This window comes from Acromyrmex echinatior, chromosome 4 (assembly GCF_024713525.1).
Source record: "Acromyrmex echinatior isolate Ae372 chromosome 4, ASM2471352v2, whole genome shotgun sequence".
Taxonomy (NCBI): Eukaryota; Metazoa; Arthropoda; class Insecta; order Hymenoptera; family Formicidae; genus Acromyrmex; species Acromyrmex echinatior.
Genome location: NC_141855.1, coordinates 12088424 through 12105118, shown reverse-complemented (window position 1 = coordinate 12105118; position 16695 = coordinate 12088424). Strand labels below are relative to the sequence as shown.

The 16695-nt window shown below is 33.8% G+C and overlaps 4 protein-coding genes across 9 annotated transcripts in view; 1 reads left to right on the top strand and 3 right to left on the bottom strand.

The window, feature by feature from the left end:
* The window catches only part of Mxd (MAX dimerization protein), a 41755-nt gene extending 40044 nt beyond the window's left edge, over positions 1–1711 (bottom strand). Inside the window, exon 1 of one of the 5 annotated variants that reach the window (XM_011056792.2) lies at positions 1328–1711. The gene's annotated coding sequence lies outside the window, so the exon portion shown is untranslated. Of the gene's footprint in view, positions 1–957; positions 1108–1327 lie in introns of those variants that run through there. The other 4 variants (XM_087405782.1, XM_087405783.1, XM_011056793.2 and 1 more) reach the window with 4 other exon arrangements.
* Positions 1712–3125: 1414 nt separating this feature from the next.
* LOC105146495 (DALR anticodon-binding domain-containing protein 3) lies at positions 3126–5345 on the bottom strand. Its single transcript, XM_011056795.2, has 5 exons — positions 4872–5345; positions 4059–4692; positions 3761–3894; positions 3396–3563; positions 3126–3317 (listed from the first exon to the last, which is right to left on the bottom strand). Exons 1-5 carry the CDS (start codon positions 5133–5135, stop codon positions 3198–3200), a joined length of 1320 nt encoding a protein of 439 aa, XP_011055097.2. The 5' UTR covers positions 5136–5345; the 3' UTR covers positions 3126–3197.
* A 609-nt stretch (positions 5346–5954) lies between these two features.
* Positions 5955–16215, bottom strand: LOC105146499 (FHF complex subunit HOOK interacting protein 2A). Its single transcript, XM_011056804.2, has 7 exons — positions 15973–16215; positions 13803–14207; positions 8646–9275; positions 7886–8336; positions 7259–7622; positions 6557–7057; positions 5955–6256 (listed from the first exon to the last, which is right to left on the bottom strand). Exons 1-7 carry the CDS (start codon positions 16081–16083, stop codon positions 6157–6159), a joined length of 2562 nt encoding a protein of 853 aa, XP_011055106.1. The 5' UTR covers positions 16084–16215; the 3' UTR covers positions 5955–6156.
* The window catches only part of LOC105146496 (BRISC complex subunit FAM175B), a 34346-nt gene continuing 29814 nt past the window's right edge, over positions 12164–16695 (top strand). Inside the window, exon 1 of one of the 2 annotated variants that reach the window (XM_011056797.2) lies at positions 12164–12952. The gene's annotated coding sequence lies outside the window, so the exon portion shown is untranslated. The remainder of the gene's footprint in view (positions 12953–16695) is intronic. The other variant, XM_087405776.1, reaches the window with a different exon arrangement.

Below are 16695 nucleotides of genomic sequence, written 5' to 3'. Positions count from 1 at the left end.
GAACTAAATACATAAAAACAAAATACATAAAAAAAACAATTTATTTACAAAAGCTCAGCTCATTCCAGCTTTGCAATTTCTACATTTAAAAAATTAAATGGTTGTGCATTCAAATGTGAGAGGAGAAAAGATAAAAAAATGTGGTTACATCAAGCAAACCTAAAAAAAAAAGAGGCAAAAAAAATAGCATCTGTTAATATGATAAATAAAGATATGTGGTTAATGATAAAGCGATTAATACAATGCGATTACGATACAAGAATTAGAGGTTAAGTCCATCTAAATAAATTTTTGCGTGATATACATATGTATACAATAAATATTAAGTACACACAGATGTTTTCCAGTCTCCTTCAATTCTTAGCGATAAGGCATTAACGTTAAAAAGCTATTTTCCTAAGTAATTACATGGACTTGTCCACGAGATATGGCAAACGTCGCGCGCGACAGTCGATCGAACAAACATTAAAGGCATTTACAATATCCGGTGCACATCACGCCGGATATACCTTCGCCACGAATATTTTATACGGCGCGTTTCTCAATAAAAATTTAAAATCGGTTTACTCTCGGAGCGAAAAATATTAGGCCGGATACTCCGCGTATTCGGACAATCTCACGACGGCTCGGGAAAGGTAGATTTCCGTCTGAAAAAAAAAATCGCACTTGAAGTTAACCGAAAAGCCATCTGTCATCACGATTGAACACGACGAATGAACACAAGTAGAGACGAGGAAAACAAGGGGAAAGCGGGATCGTCTCGGATTCCAGGCGATTCCGAATAAGACTGTTTTCTCGCACGAGTCACGGACGAAGGAGGGAGGGGGAGGGGGAGGAGGAGAAGGTGGAGGAGGAGGACTCTGTTTCGATTTCGGGCTCGTCGGGGCCCCGCAGCTATTGTTCACAGGCCGCTATCGTTACGAGGCTGGCGAGGCAACGCGCCAGCTGATAACTCACAAACAAAGGGGCAGGCGAGCCGCCTTCGCGCAACAACACTTTCTACCCGAACGTCCACTAGAATGCGCCAGCTGAGAATCCCGTCGTCCCCTCATCGAGGCGCTCCGTATCTCTAGCGTACGTCTCTCTACAGGCACGCGCGCTCACATTCGCGTTCGCGCGCGCACACGCACACGAAAATACGTACAACAGATATACATACATTCACGCCCTTGTGTATATTTACGTACGCATACATATGTATACGCTCGTATATATATCCTAACATCCGCCCGATGACATTTGGCACGGGTCGCGACGGTAAAGGAGTACACAAAGATAGGTAAGAAAAAGTAGACTAGGAAAGAAAATAAGTGGAATAAAGACTAACGGTGTCTGTGTTTCCCTACTATGTTGTGTTGGATGATCGGCACTATCCAGCACTATTAATTTTCTCTCTCTCTCTCTTTCTCTCTTTCTCCCGCACACATAGGTTTCCCACAGGGGCGGAGGGGCGCACAGCGGTGGCGGGGTGGGAACAAGCTGATCGGACAACGAACAATACCGTACACGAATGGAGAATGAGCAAACGGTCACGGCGACGAAAAACGGGCGATGATTTAAATAGCGACTACGACGTCGATTCGCAGACGATACGCGAACGCGGACGAATATATGAACGAATGTACGAACGACCGAGCCGAGCGAGCGGGCGAGCGACAGCTTGACACCTCCGCGCTTCGCGAGCACTCGCACGCATTTATCGATGTCAAACGCTCACCTCGGCGGCAGCAGCGCTCCGCTTGACGGCGGCGGCACGCGCGCTTACAGCCGCAGCGATTGGCCGGCGCAGCGCGCTTGCCATCGCGTTCGGCCAATCGTCCTTGCCATAACATACCTCGCCGCGATAGTCGCGTGCCGCCACCAACACCCGCCGGCTGTCACGTGAATCTCATGCCCGAAAACAAAACAAACAGCTGGCCGCCCAGCGTCGCCGCTGTCGTCGTTCTCCAGCGGACCGAGCCGAGCGAGTGCAGCTGAACGGACCCGAGCCAACCCGAGTGAGCCCGAACGTGCCCGACTCCGTTTTCAACTCCGCTCCACTGCACTGCAACGCTCCGCGTTGCTCCATAGCTCCATTCTTTCAGCGAATTTCAGCGCGCTCGATTGAGAAAATATTGAAATACTAATGAATATGTGGAAATTAGAAGAAAACATTGTTCATGTCTATCAATACAGAGGTGCATTTTACTTTACGCATCGTATACTTATTTATGCCCAGACTTAGTAAAATTGAGAATGGATTAAAATGGATTGAAATTTTTATGCGTATTTTTTAAACCCATTAAATCCAATTGAAAAAATAAAAAAAGAACTTTTTTGTTATTCAATTGAATTCAACTGGATTCCAAAGTTTTGGATTGAAAAACTTGTACATCCTTTATCAGAATTTTGAATTGAACATTATACACGATGTGTGCACACAGAAAAAGTTAATATCATTTTTATATTGAAAGGTATAAAAATGTGCTTCGTACAATTCCTGTAAATATATAAAAATTTCGGATTGAAAAAGATTTATTTTAACGTTCAGAGGAATATGTATTTCTAAATCCATCTTAATCCATTTCAATCCATTCTCCGTTTCTCAAAATTCTACATATCAATAAATTTTAATTCTTAGAATTAGAAAAAAGATAAAAAGTTAACTGAGATTAAAATTAAATTACATTGGTAGAAACGGATATTAGATCCAGTTTCATCAGTGTAAGGTGACTTAACTTTAATCTCAATTTAACTTACTATTTGCCTTTTTCTAATTCATATAATTAAAGGAAGATAAAGACTAAATTGAACTGAGATTAAAGTTAACAATGTCTTATATGGGTGGAACTGGATCTTATATCCTTCTTGTTTGCTGAATATTAAATAATAAGTGTGATGCAGTATACATATTATACATGAAATACAATTCATCCTAGATTAACTTTAATTTTGATTTAATTTATTTTTTATCTATTTTTAGCTTTTACAGTTAAAACTAGAGGAAGATAAAAATAGCTACATTTAACCAAGATTAAAATAATTATTCTACATTGATATAATTAAAATGAACATAAAAGATAAATAAAATAAAAATGTTATGATTTGAGAAAATATTTTCAAACATAAAAATGAAAAAACTACACTTTTAATCACAAATGTAACAATTTTATTTATTAAGCTAAATATAAAATTGTGTTTTTTTCCATAAAATCATTTCACATTCGAGATACCGGCTTGATACCCAAAATGTCCAGGGCGTTCTCAAAGATGACGTACAATGCACGTAACATATACAATCTGGCAACCATCTTGGGAATCAAATGATTACCTCCTTCCTGAAATTTATAAAATAATAATTCGATGTAAAAACATGTAAAGTATAAAAGTTTTACAAGCATAAAGTTTTTTCTTACCGTTAAAATTCTGACTTTTCGATAGTAGACACTGAATTTTTGGCATAATCGTGATAAGAACAAACACACGACTTGGGGATAAATATGAAAACTTGGTTCGCACTTCAGACAATCATTTATCATTTGTGGATATCCGAAGATAAAATTATATATCAATTCCCATTCTTCCTATAGACAAATCAATTTTTCTTTGAAAAAATGTCAAAATTTAGATAATTGGTGAATTTCATTTTTTAAATATATAAATATGACGAATTAAGATTATAAAAATGAGCAATTTTCTAAAAAAAAAATATATATATATAAATATTGCAAAATTAGGAAAATATAAAATAATGTGTAAAAAATTCAAAGATTATACTTACTTTTTCTTGCAATTGTGAAAAATCGACATTTTTTATATCTGGTAAACTAGGATAATCCCCACGCAATACCTTCTCATTGTGTTTTGCTATAATTGTAGCTATCCTGGCAGTGTTATATAATGCAAATGACGCACCTATGATAATTAAGTTTTTATTTGATGCAATTTCTTATTTGTTTCTATCATGTATATTTTTTGAATATTTATAAAATCATTTTTAATAACAACACATTAAAATAATATTTATCAAAAAAATGTTTGTTTATTAACGATCAGTAATTTATTAATATAAAATATACCTCTGGTATTTGTAATGCTTCTGTCATCTTCAAAGTTATTATTCCTAATAATAACCGATCGACTTGGCTTCACAGCCATTAATTCAAAAATGATAATGGCATTGGCTAAATTGTGCAGAAATAAATCTTTAGCATCATTCTTCTCATCCTCAATAAATTTGTGCTCACTCAATTCGGACAATTGATTTATTTTGTACTGTATATATTGTTCCCATGTAAGACATATTTCTTTTGAATTTGTTTGAGAATTCTTCACAACACCGCATACGTACTTCTTGTATCCTTCATCAATCAATCCTTCTGATTTGCTAGTGAATATGTATCTGTCGACACAATTTGCCTCAGTTGACAATATATGTCCATGTAAACTCAATGCTTTGGCAGCAATGTTTCTCATTAGACGCAATCTCTGAGTAGTAAGATCCGATTGTCCATCAGGCTGATACTTCAATATAAATGCTTTACCAGTTGACTTAGCTTTTCCAAATGTCACCCCACACTCGATAGCTATTCTTATACTGTTCGCAACAATATCTCCTCGATTTAGGAACAAGCAGATCCTTTCCTTTTGCAACATGCATCTTTGTATCCTTATTGGCCAGCTACTGCTCTTTAATATTAGCTGACTGAAGATCTATTGAAATTTTACAATTTATAAATAAATACGGCATGCTTGATTATTAAATATCTATTTATAAAAACATTTCATAAAAGATAGATTTTCAACGATTTTATATGCGAAGTATGCAGAAAATATATGTGAAATTGGAGTAAGCTGATATAAACATTCTAATATTGACAATATTTATTCACCTCTTCAGCCACAACCGCGTCTGCATTGCCTTTCGTTGTACCATGTACGTGTGCAAAATGTTGTAGAATGCTTGTGCAATCCTTGGAGCAAGTCAAAAGATCTCTCCATGCTTTGAAATTGCACAGGAAATACAGCTCTCCATTTGCCAACAAATTCTCGCTATTTACTTTGATTACAGAAGAATTTTTATGCGTATCACCAGTAAAATGGAAGACAACGTTGTCGATAATAGATCTCGTGCAGAAACCAGCCCAGGTTTCCATTGAGTACTTTGACGCCGATATATAACGATTGGCAGCGAGTGATACTTACTATCATATAGAATTTTATATGCTATTGTTTGTTGCTGCATTATATTACACTTTCTGCTCTCGAAATGAGATAATTATATAATTGAGCATTAGAAGAGAAAAAGAGAAAAGACGAAAAGTGCAGCTGTCAAGAATATATTGCTATCATATGGTGTACATAACATATGATGTACTTTTAACTGTACTACGTTGCACTTTGTGCGCTTAAAACGAAATAAATATATTCAGATATTGAAAGAAAAATAATGAAAGGACAACAAAAAAAAAGATACTAAAAATATTAATAAAATAAATAGTCAATAAAATGAATAATATGTAAGTTTGCCTGTTTTCTAAGTTTGCGAAAAAGGTTATATTTTTACATGTAGGTTTTGAAAGCAATGAAAAAAAAAGGAAAAATTTCGTACATGAATATTTTTTTACATTAAAAGAATATATGTAAAAAAATAGCCTTTTATTAATTCAGCAACTTTGTATTTCTTAATAACAAAACGTCCTACACAGCATGAAATATATCATTTTTTGAAATATTTTATAAACATTCGTAAAACATTTCAAAATATTAAAACTTCATAGAAATATTTTAAGAATCTTGTAAGACAAAGAATATTTCCAAAATTCTGATTTTCTAGATATATTTATATTTTAGAAATATTTCTGAAATATTTCTAAAATATAAATATATCTAGAAAATGCCTTGTAAATAATACAGATATAATATTTTATGACTTTGTTCATTCAGGGTTTAATAAATAAAATAACACTATAAAATCTGATTCTTGATAATAATAGTTTAATTAAATGTACGTCACATACTTACGTCGCATACTTAATTATAGATTTATATCTTACAAAGTCATCACAAAAAGTATTTGCTACTTAAAGTACATATAATTATACGATTTTGATAATGTCTACAAATTATACAAATATTGCCATTATATTTAACAAATATCTCATATGCAGAAATTTGTTAAACAGAATGATGATATTTAACATATGCTATGCCTGCGAGTTCCTTGCATAATTCTTCCATCACTACAGCACTTTCATATAGAATATTCTCCTTCTCCCTAAAACACAATTAGCAAAATATGAAAAAAACAATTAATATGTAATAGTTAATACACATTTTCTATCAAAAAATGATCTAATAATACAAATTGTTTAAAAAATAACTTTTTTGGATATTAAATTTTATAGACGTGAACCTTAAATATAATAAAATATTATTTACATTTAAAAGGAGTTTATTTTGGCAGAGTTTTGTAACTTAATGAATTACTTATATAAAAAACTATAAATGTACTTAATATAATATAAAAAAATGAAAAAATATTAATTTATGATAAAATGGATCGGATGCCACGTACTCTTCTTGAAGACAATTACTCAGCAATCTCTGTCTCGTCTCCGCCAACATTATTTTATTTTCTGGTGTCTTTGGTATTTCGCTAACGAGCTGCTTAACAACCTTCTGTAAGCACAAGAATAGACTCTTCGTGCCAGGTATCAGAGGTAACAGAGGATTTAGCAAAAACTCGTGCAGGTACGGGTGCGGGAGTAGCGCCAATCTGAGGATCAACCCCATGACCTCTAAGTTAATTTCATACATCTGTCTCGGCATGTTACTAATTTTGTCAAAAAGCATGCTCAGGAATGGTCCCATGTAGAATCTGCCCGAGCAATGATCAGCTTCCGGTCGCGAGTCGGAACTCGCGGAATCGTCTACCATTACCGCTTCTAATGGCCATGCCATCAAAGCGCAGTCAGAAAGTGCTGAAGTATACTGCTGCTCCCAAGCTGGCATATACTTCTCACAGTTATTAACGTCCGGATCTGTTTGCAAATAACGTGGCATCAACGACAGGAAACTGAAATGAAGATCATTTCGTTGTAACATTTGCGTCATTTTCGCATTTTTGTTCGTCGTTTATTTAATTCTCTGGCGATAAAGAGCAACGCATCTTTGCATTTAGACTTGAGTAATTGATATTCTCTTTTATTATAACAAAATTTTTTATTAATATAACATTTTTAATAAGAATACCAATTAATTAATTAATTGGTCTTACCAATTAATGACTCGATGGATATTACTCGGTGCCAAAGTGCGGCTGTGATTTTGTTCATAAGAAAGATCCAAAGTTCCTTTTTTGTCTTTCTCTCTTTCGTCTTCCTCGTCGCTCCACGAGGTGATAGCACTATCAGCAGCAGTGTTATCATAATATGCTCGCGTGGACAGATAAATCAGTACGAGACAGTGCAATATGTGTTCGTTTCTTTTATCTATGGCCTCCTCGAACAATTTTAATGTTTCTACCGTGAGATCATTACTGTCTGTGAAACAGTTCTCTATCAATCTGTGCAACACCGGTGACGTCCACACATTTGGTATTTCTGGATCTCTGTCTTGTCCGACTAACCAGTAACTCACCTCTGAAAAATTATTAAAGTTTCCGATATATAGGGTGAACCAATGATAAATATTTTCAAAGATTTGAGTGGAAAATGAATTATGTAGAAACTTGAAATACAAAAATTTTTTTAAGTTAAAAAATAATAAGGTTTGGCTAAGAATTATATATATATATATATTTTTTTATAAACTGCTCTCTTAGATAGATATATTGAATCTTGTAGAAAGATTTTCCAAATATTTGGTTATTTCATTCGTGAAATGGTTTTAGAGGTACACATACCTGTGCATAATATGGAGGAGGTAGTCACCTTCAAGCACTTGGCGACAAGGGCTGTGATAAGTACGACATGATGATCGGCCAGAGCGGGCGTCACTATCCTCTCAAAAAACATCACTCGAATGGTCCTCGCTAAAGTCTCGGCAAGTTCCATTTGAGCTTCTCTGATCAGCCGATCACAATAGTCGTACCACATGAAGAACGCCGCCACTTGCCGGCAACCGGGGAATTTCTTTTCTTGAGTCCATAATGGCGAGTCCAGGCCCCACGTGACATCTACATTGTAGATATCCAAGTGATCTACATGTGCTGGAATGGCATTAAACAAATTCTCCAGGCGAGTAGAAACTATTAATGGTAGTTCACTCCTGGCCACCGTTTGCGCGAACAAAGGATCCTTCAGGGACGCTAAGACCATTATTCCCTCGCATGCTCGTATTCTCACGGTATTGTCCTAGAATCGAGGATAAAATGATTGATTGTTACATACAATATGTTACAGATACAATGCTGATTAGTCATTAATTGTTAAAACAAAACGGTTTTATTAAAATATCTAAAAATTTAATTACAGATCCGAAAATAATTTTGTTGGATCATCAAAATATTATCATAGTCATAATAATTTTTTGACATTCTAGCAACCATTTTAAGTATCCTACATAATTATTTTAAAATTCCAACGAAATTATTTTCAAAATCTATATCTAAATTTTTAGATCTTTTAGAAGTCATCCTTTCTGAAAAAAGCAACGTTCTTTACCGCGCTATTTAAGTAGCTCAGCAAAGCGTCCAATAGGAGACATTTGGACTTTTCGGGCATCTTCTTCGGCGATTTTAAACTCTGATTATCACTCGCCACGTAACTCGCATCCTCGTAGGCATTGCAATCAGTATCCAATCGCAAATCTCGCAAGTTTTGCAAATGTTCGTCAATTTTATTCCCCGAAGAGTCGCCTCCATCCTTTTCTTCCCACTGTTCGCTGCTTTTCATGTTCAACAAGGGCGAATCGCAAACGGATTTTTGGGCTAGAGGACTCGATGATACGCTCTCCTCTCTTGAAGACACAGACTCGTTCGATCTCCTGGACAAATGTCCTGGATCTGACGCGGTCGTCTTGAAAACATGATTCGAACGTGGCAATTTCCGACGTTCCTTGTCAAAGAGGTTTGGGTTGATCAATGTGATCGCTTGTGTATCCAAAGGCTCGAACAAAGGATTGGAATTGATTCTTTTTCTAGTCGGGATGTACGTCACCTTTTGAATCTCTGTTCTCTCGTTATCTTTCTTGGTAGGATTGTTGGCTGTCTGTACAACTGGCGTATCATTGATGATATTCGTCAAATGAGGGTATTTGCACGCCAAGTAGCAGATTGTCAACAGAAACTGTATCTACAAATGAAAGATTTATAGCAGATTTATAATTTAAATTTCAAACAGTTTCAATATTTTCATATTTAAAAATCAATATTTTTTTTATAATCTCAAGAGTTTAAAAATATTTGAAATTTATTGATAGATGCTTTTTATTTTGATATCAATATATTATATAAGCTTCATATGTGTCTCATCGATTACTTCAAATTTGAGATATAGGCGATTAATTTCGATTACGACAATAAAATCTAAAAATACAAATTTAAATCTACAAATTATTTCGTTACAATAATTAATTTTTATTTCGTCATCAAAGCAGTGATAGTCATCATAAAGTGTGTTCAGAATAGCAAAATGAGTTATTATCTTTCTTTAGCGAAACATTCATATTCCTACATGCATTTAAAATTTTGGGAACAGATTTGAAAATAATTTAGTTGGATCATAAAAATAATCAAGTTAGAAATTAAAAAATAACGAGCAAAAAATTCGAACGAGCAAAAGCTGTAAAAAATTTTGATATTTTAGCAATTAACTTAAATTTTCAACAAAATTATTGTGTCGTCCAACAGAATTATTTTTACTTTCAGTCCTTTCAGATCGATCTGCAGTATTCAGCAAAATCTTTTTTTTTTTTCGTGCAAGGGAAGAAGAAAGGAAAATGAAAATATGTAAAACTTTTTTCTTTTTCGAGGGATTAGATATTTTAGGAAATTTGTGCTTTTAATATTCGCTATACAAATTAAATTTTTTTCAATTTATTTATTTGTTCATTTGTAAAATAATGTCCTTTCAGTGAAACTTTTATGAACACAGCAAACTTTGCTGTGGTAATATTGAATTTTATTGTATTGTTTAATCTCGAATAATTAATATTACAGTAAAACTTGGGCGTTTTCATATGTGACATGCATCAACAGCAATGATGTTTCTGCTGTAACAGCAAAAATTTCTTCTGCATAAGTAAGTTACATATCTTGAAATCGCATTTAAACACGATCGGTGGCGTGATACCGAACGCGGTCGAGGCCAAACGAAATTAACCGAAGGTCCATTCGAAGCGCAACGTTTCTCGCGCCGGGTTGATGTGCGCGTAATGTCTCGCGATATTTTTTTTCTTGCCACGCGAAACAAAGATAATCAGTGAATTATTATACGAAAGTAATTTATCGTCGAGACACTCATTGTAGAATTGATATCGAGAAGTGCGAATAGCAAGTATATGAACATATCGAGACATTTTGGGATCGTGAGATGTCGTGACGAAAAATGAAACGGACATTTCCACTGGGAAAATTACAACATTAGTGCAATTAAGTGCAAATCTGTTCACATTATTTAAAATTCAGTATTAAAAAATAATTTAATCCTTTTAAGATTATGAGATTATCGTGACAACAAAAATATGTAATTAAAAATTTTTTTCTAACTTCGCTTTGAAATTTGAAGAGTAAAATTTCATTCTTAAAGATTGAAAATTGAGCCACTCTTTTTCAAAATTAACTCAATTTTCACTCTTTAGAGTAAGATTCTAAAAAATTTAGAGAGGTGATTAAATTATTTATTAACACTGAAAATAGAGGAATTGATTTGCATTCAATTGCACTCACTGTGCGTCAATGTGCACAAATTTTCCCAATGGAAAATGCAAGGAGAGATAGAAATTAACTGAAAATATTGTACATTCAGAGCATTTCTTTTCGCATGTGTCTCATGACTCACGATGACTCACGTGAAATTGTAATTGAAAAGTCGCCTCTGTCATAGAAGGCAAATAAATGAACGATAATGAAAACAAGAAGATATCTCGGCATTTTGAAATTCCAAAGCGCGTCGATCGGTGGCGCGAAATCGAGCGCGACCGAAGAAACGCGAGACTAGCCGAAGGAGCTCGAAGGTACATTCGAAGTGTATAATTGTTCGTCCGTTTCGCGCCGGCTGTTGTGCGAATGTCGTCGTGTGATCCGTGATCTGCCGCATTTAAATTCTCACTCGCATACTCCTCAGGTATCACATTATTCTTGTTTAACATTCAGTGAACAATAAAGATAAAATGATGGCAATCTGAACTTAGCCTATATATAGTGGAGAAGAAATCAAAAAACAATCCCCGACCTACGTCATCGGTTAGAGGATTTCCTTGTTCTTAGGTTTTTTGTAACGCCGGCAGTGTGCTCTTTTTCTCAAGAATTTTTGTTTCTCTTTCACCAACCTTCGTTAAGTTATCCGACGATTACATGAGGCTCATTTAGGCCTACTTTCACAACTCACAGTTCTCTTAACCGAGGTTCGATTTATTCATTATCACTTTCCAATTTTAGAATTGGAAAAAGATGAGAAACAAGTTAAATCTCGGTTAAGAGTTAACCATGAAACCATTAACCAGTGAAACTGGGCCTAAGTCGGATTGGATGGATTTCTTTTCCTCGGAAGTTCATTCATCAAGTTGTTTTTTCGCGTGGTACTAATAACGAATTCGATTGGACGCACTAGTGCATATTAAAATCGTTGTACAGCCGATCACAGAAAGGTTGCAACACCTTTTTTTCGATGGGTTTTGGAATGCAGCTTGCTCACCGAACAATTGTTTCTTATTCATGGATCTACAATAAATATTAATCGCTTGATGAGTGAGCTGCATTCCGAAACCGATCGAAAAAAAGTGTTGCAACCTTTCTGTGATCGGCTGTACACTGATTTAATCTGATTGTGAGTGTAAAAGTGAAATGCAAATATTTTGAATTATAAAATACATACTTTACCTAATAGTACGATAAAATGTATTAAGTATTTCATGGTTCAATCAGTTTCCATCGGATTTATAATAAACATGTATCTTTATGTCAATTTTAATTTGTGTACGATGGCTTTAAAATGCACATTAAGTACCTACATCCAATCAAATTTGTTATAAGACTCAATGTAATCTGAGGGATAGAAGAAGATCGTATTCATAGTCGGTTCTTATTTTAAGATCGTCTTAAGTCGTTAATGCGGTCCTCTGATTGATTAAGATTGTACTTAAGATGGTCTTAAATATAAAATCTGAGTATGAATACCGGTCTCTGATTATGAAACATCTTAAGACTGTATTTAGACAATCTCAAGTTAACAACCTTCAATATAAGAATCGATTATGAATACCGGCCTTAGATCGGTTTTGAGTTCTCTTCCGTGTCGCTAAGTGTTATCAGGAAAATCATATATTCGATGCATACCCTACTAGAAAAAAATCACGTACTGATTTAAAATAATCTGTTATGTGATTTACTTATCTTAATTACATGATTCGTAATATAACTTTGTGACGTGATTTTTTTTCAGTAGGATAGGCTCGGATGAAGTGCTTCAAAGTTCAGAATCGCCAGATTAATTAACTTTGCAACTGAAAAAAGGTGAAGTTAACTGGATATCTTGGGTTTTCAAAAATTTATCGTTTTGCCTTTATTGAAAATGCGCACATGAAAATCTCAGGACTGTGTGTCGCGATTCGTGAACTCTGAGTGTGTCGCGAGTGTTGAGTACAAGAACTACTTCTGAAAAGTGTGTTGTATATGTTCGACTAGTGCATCTTGATTCTACGGAGAAGGATAATTTTTTCATGCCAAACATATAAAAAAGATCCTGCGGATCGATGCAACGAGGCCGGGATCAGATGCAATGGATCCAGTAAGCTATTTGCAGTTGATTACGTAAGTGGATATAAATTTTTCAAATCAGTTGCATATTAATGTCATAATTGATAGATATCGATTGGAAACGACATGCAAATTGAGTGAAAAGTATCAATTAAGAAATACATAGGAAAATTATTCTACAAATGAAAAAAGAATAAAAGAAAATAACTATAACAAGAAACAATATGATAATATTTTTAAAAAGTTATCAGATAAAGAAAAAGAAAAATTTCTTTATTTCTCAAGAATTTTTCTATTAGTTTTTATTAAATAATTAAAAATTTAGTTAAAATTCAAATAAATCTTTCGTGGAGTTTTACAATTGATCTTTATCTGTGTGTGAATATAATTATTATCGTGTAGAATAGAGGAAGTTTTTTCCAGATAATTTTGATTCCTTGAAATTATAGATTCTTTGTTCTGATGACGATTTTTGAGTAAATTCGAAGAGGATACAACTTTTTTCACGATTGTTCGGGGATCGTTTTATTTCTACATTTTCTTATGTTATTTTTCTTTTTAAAAACCAAAAATTATGGTAATGATACATTTAAAAATGTAGAGATAAAACGATTCCTGAATGGTCTCGAAAAAAGTTGTATCCTTCTTTTTGAATTGACTCAAAATTCGTTAATAAAATAAGGAATCTATGCTTCAAGGAATCACAGTTATCTGGAAAAACTTTCCCTATTCTACATGATTAATAATTTTATACACACGTATGTAAATTATGAAGATACACAAAACATGTAGAAATAAAACGATCTCCAAACGATCATAAAAAAATGAAAATTATTCTCCTTTCATAAATATAAAAAACTGCAATAAACTGCAGTGAATCGATGAATTTCACTATTAATCATACCTCTTCAGCCTCGATTGGTGACGGTGGGTTGCCATTGCAGAGTGCCACTAATCGTTGTATTGGCGCATAGATAGACGTGTGATGCAGTAAAGGGTATATTGACCTGCCCAAAAATTTTCTCAGAAAGGCAAGGCACACTGTTCGCATACCAGGCGGTGTTTCTGCGCTAGCCAAGGTTGCCAGCAGATCCAAGAGTTTGTGCTGTAAAAGATATTCTAGGCAAGGCCCCGGTTCATTCTCTTCTTTCTCTTCTTGTAATAAGATATCCAGTAGTACATCTAGATGCCGGGGTATACTGGTGTTTTGTACAGGCACCTTGCAATCGGTCAGATGACTCACATAGAAGTTCATCAATTGTTTCCAGTGGTAGGTGAAATCTTGCAATGGTGTCGCCGGCGGGGCTATCTGAAAATATAAGTGTAAATATAAACATGTGTGTGTATGTGTGTTTTGAATTAAGACGATGAAATGTAATTTATTACAAATTATAATTTATTATAGATATATTTATTATAGTATGAGTAATTTATTACAGATATACATATATTTTTCAAAATAAGTCAAAATTAGAACATTGAGAAAAATTCAATACTAAATTTTAATGGATACTTATTTGAATAACTACTGAACACTTATTTACAATAAATAAATGATTATTAAATTACAATTGTTATATTAATTAATGGTTTTGTACCAAATAAACATGTATTTATATTTAGTAAATATTTAGTTGGTACTATTCAAACAAATAATGTATTAGCTTTAGATTTTAGAATTTTTCAGAAATATCAACGTTTTACTTATTGAAAGAACCAAACTAATAAATTATATAAAGAAAATGAAATATCAAATATTTCATTACTACAAAGCACATTGAAAAAACAGAAAATTTTTAAATTCTATGTTTTACACAGAACATATAATATTAATCTAAAAAAATAGCTCACAATGAAATCATTTTTATGATGATTTGTTTTATTTTAACTCTTTGTATATTAAAAAAAAATAAAAACGGTCAATAATAACCGGTCGATACTAATATTAAAGGTCTCTCGTCAGATGGTTTTGAAATTTGTGTAAGGTCACAAGTAAATTACATATCAACAATTAGGTAGTCGAGAATTATTAATATTCCTAAACCAAAGATTATCAAAGTGTAGATGTGTACGATTACGAAATTAATTCTTACTCACGTCAGATCAATTTGAGATGAAACAGTTTTTAATTTTTCGTATATTTTATTGCAAAAAGAATAGAAGAGATTAATTGCATATGAAAACAACATTTTTATGTCAAATTATTGTATTGTTACGTATTGTTACCCAATAAACGTTATCGGTAATATAAAAATTGTTCAAATTATTTATCGATCTATTACGTGGTTCTTGACGCGAATGTCCTTTCGGATAGGAAAGGAAGAATTCTGAAAGCACTAGATATTTGTTTTACATATATTCTATTTACTTCTTTACTTTTTCCGATACTTTTTTCATACATTTATTTTCAAGTACTTGTTATTATTTTTATTATATAAGAATATAGTTTTATGAATCACTGGAGGAATTGGAAAATATGGAAAATATGCAAGGTTTTCTCTGAAAAGGATAATTCATCTGAAAAATCTTAAGAACAACATCTCCAACTGTGAAAATATTACAGGAATAAATCTATAAATATGAAAGAAATTTATACATTTAAAATAGCTATAGTAGATGCGGAAAAATCTATACATTTAAATAGCAATCATTGATTTAAAGGAAGAAAATAATATTCATTTAATATAAAAGCACACGAATTTTAATAAATTCTATCTATGGACTTAAAACTGTCAATCTACATATACTATCTTGATAGCGACTTGTTATAAACTGCAGAAAAATTATAATACAGTGTCTTGTTCGTACACTCCTCTTTTCTGTCAATATCAATTACATCCAATCGGTTTTCCAAAAGGATTGCAAGATTGGAGTTGAGCGAGATCTTTTTGACATCACTCGTATTCGGCCGTAAAATGCATTAGATTTTCCTCTCGTTGCGATAGGGAACTATTTAGCATATTTGTTATCGCGGAGTGCAAGGACAGAGCGCAACTGCGCGATTCGTAGCAGACGCTATCATCGTCGTCGTCGTTGTGGACGTCATCGTCGCCACCGACTGATTATTTACTTACCACGTCAATGGCATTCTTCAGGGCGATCTGAATGCCGCTGATCATGTTAACTCTCTCGCAGGGATACACTCGCGCACAACCCTTATTCTCATCCGCGTACTCGCGAGACATTCCCGCGTAATGTTGTCCAGTCGCGCCTCATCGTAGTGGAACAGATTTTTCCTTACAGCCTACAGCGGCTTTGCGCGACTTTGACGTGTCCCCCCACGACCCACGATATGACGGACGATCGAAGGTGCACCAGGTGGCGACACCAGGATCACATCATCACGTGTGCGCCTGTGCGAAAAGTACACCCAGCGTCGTAAACAAACACCAACGAACACATACGGAATTTCGCGACGGTATTGATGATACATACGTACGATTGATAATATATATCTACGCGTTGATAATATATACCTACTCGTTATGTTTTTACATTTTTTCGTAAATAAATCGTAAAATTATACTAAAAATGATCTCACAAAACACATACTTTCTAAATTCTTCAGAATGAAATATCTCATTTTAAAGAATAAAAATTAAACCAGTCATAAAAAAGAGTACATGGTTCAATTTTCAATCTTTAAAAATAAGATTTCACTCTTCAAAGTGAGATTCATTCTGAAAGCTTTAGAGAGAGTAGATAATTGAAGAGGATCATTAGCTCAGTTACTAAATGTCGCATAAGTTGTGTGAATTCGATTTCCTCATTTCAGACAATGCTGAAAGACAAAGGGC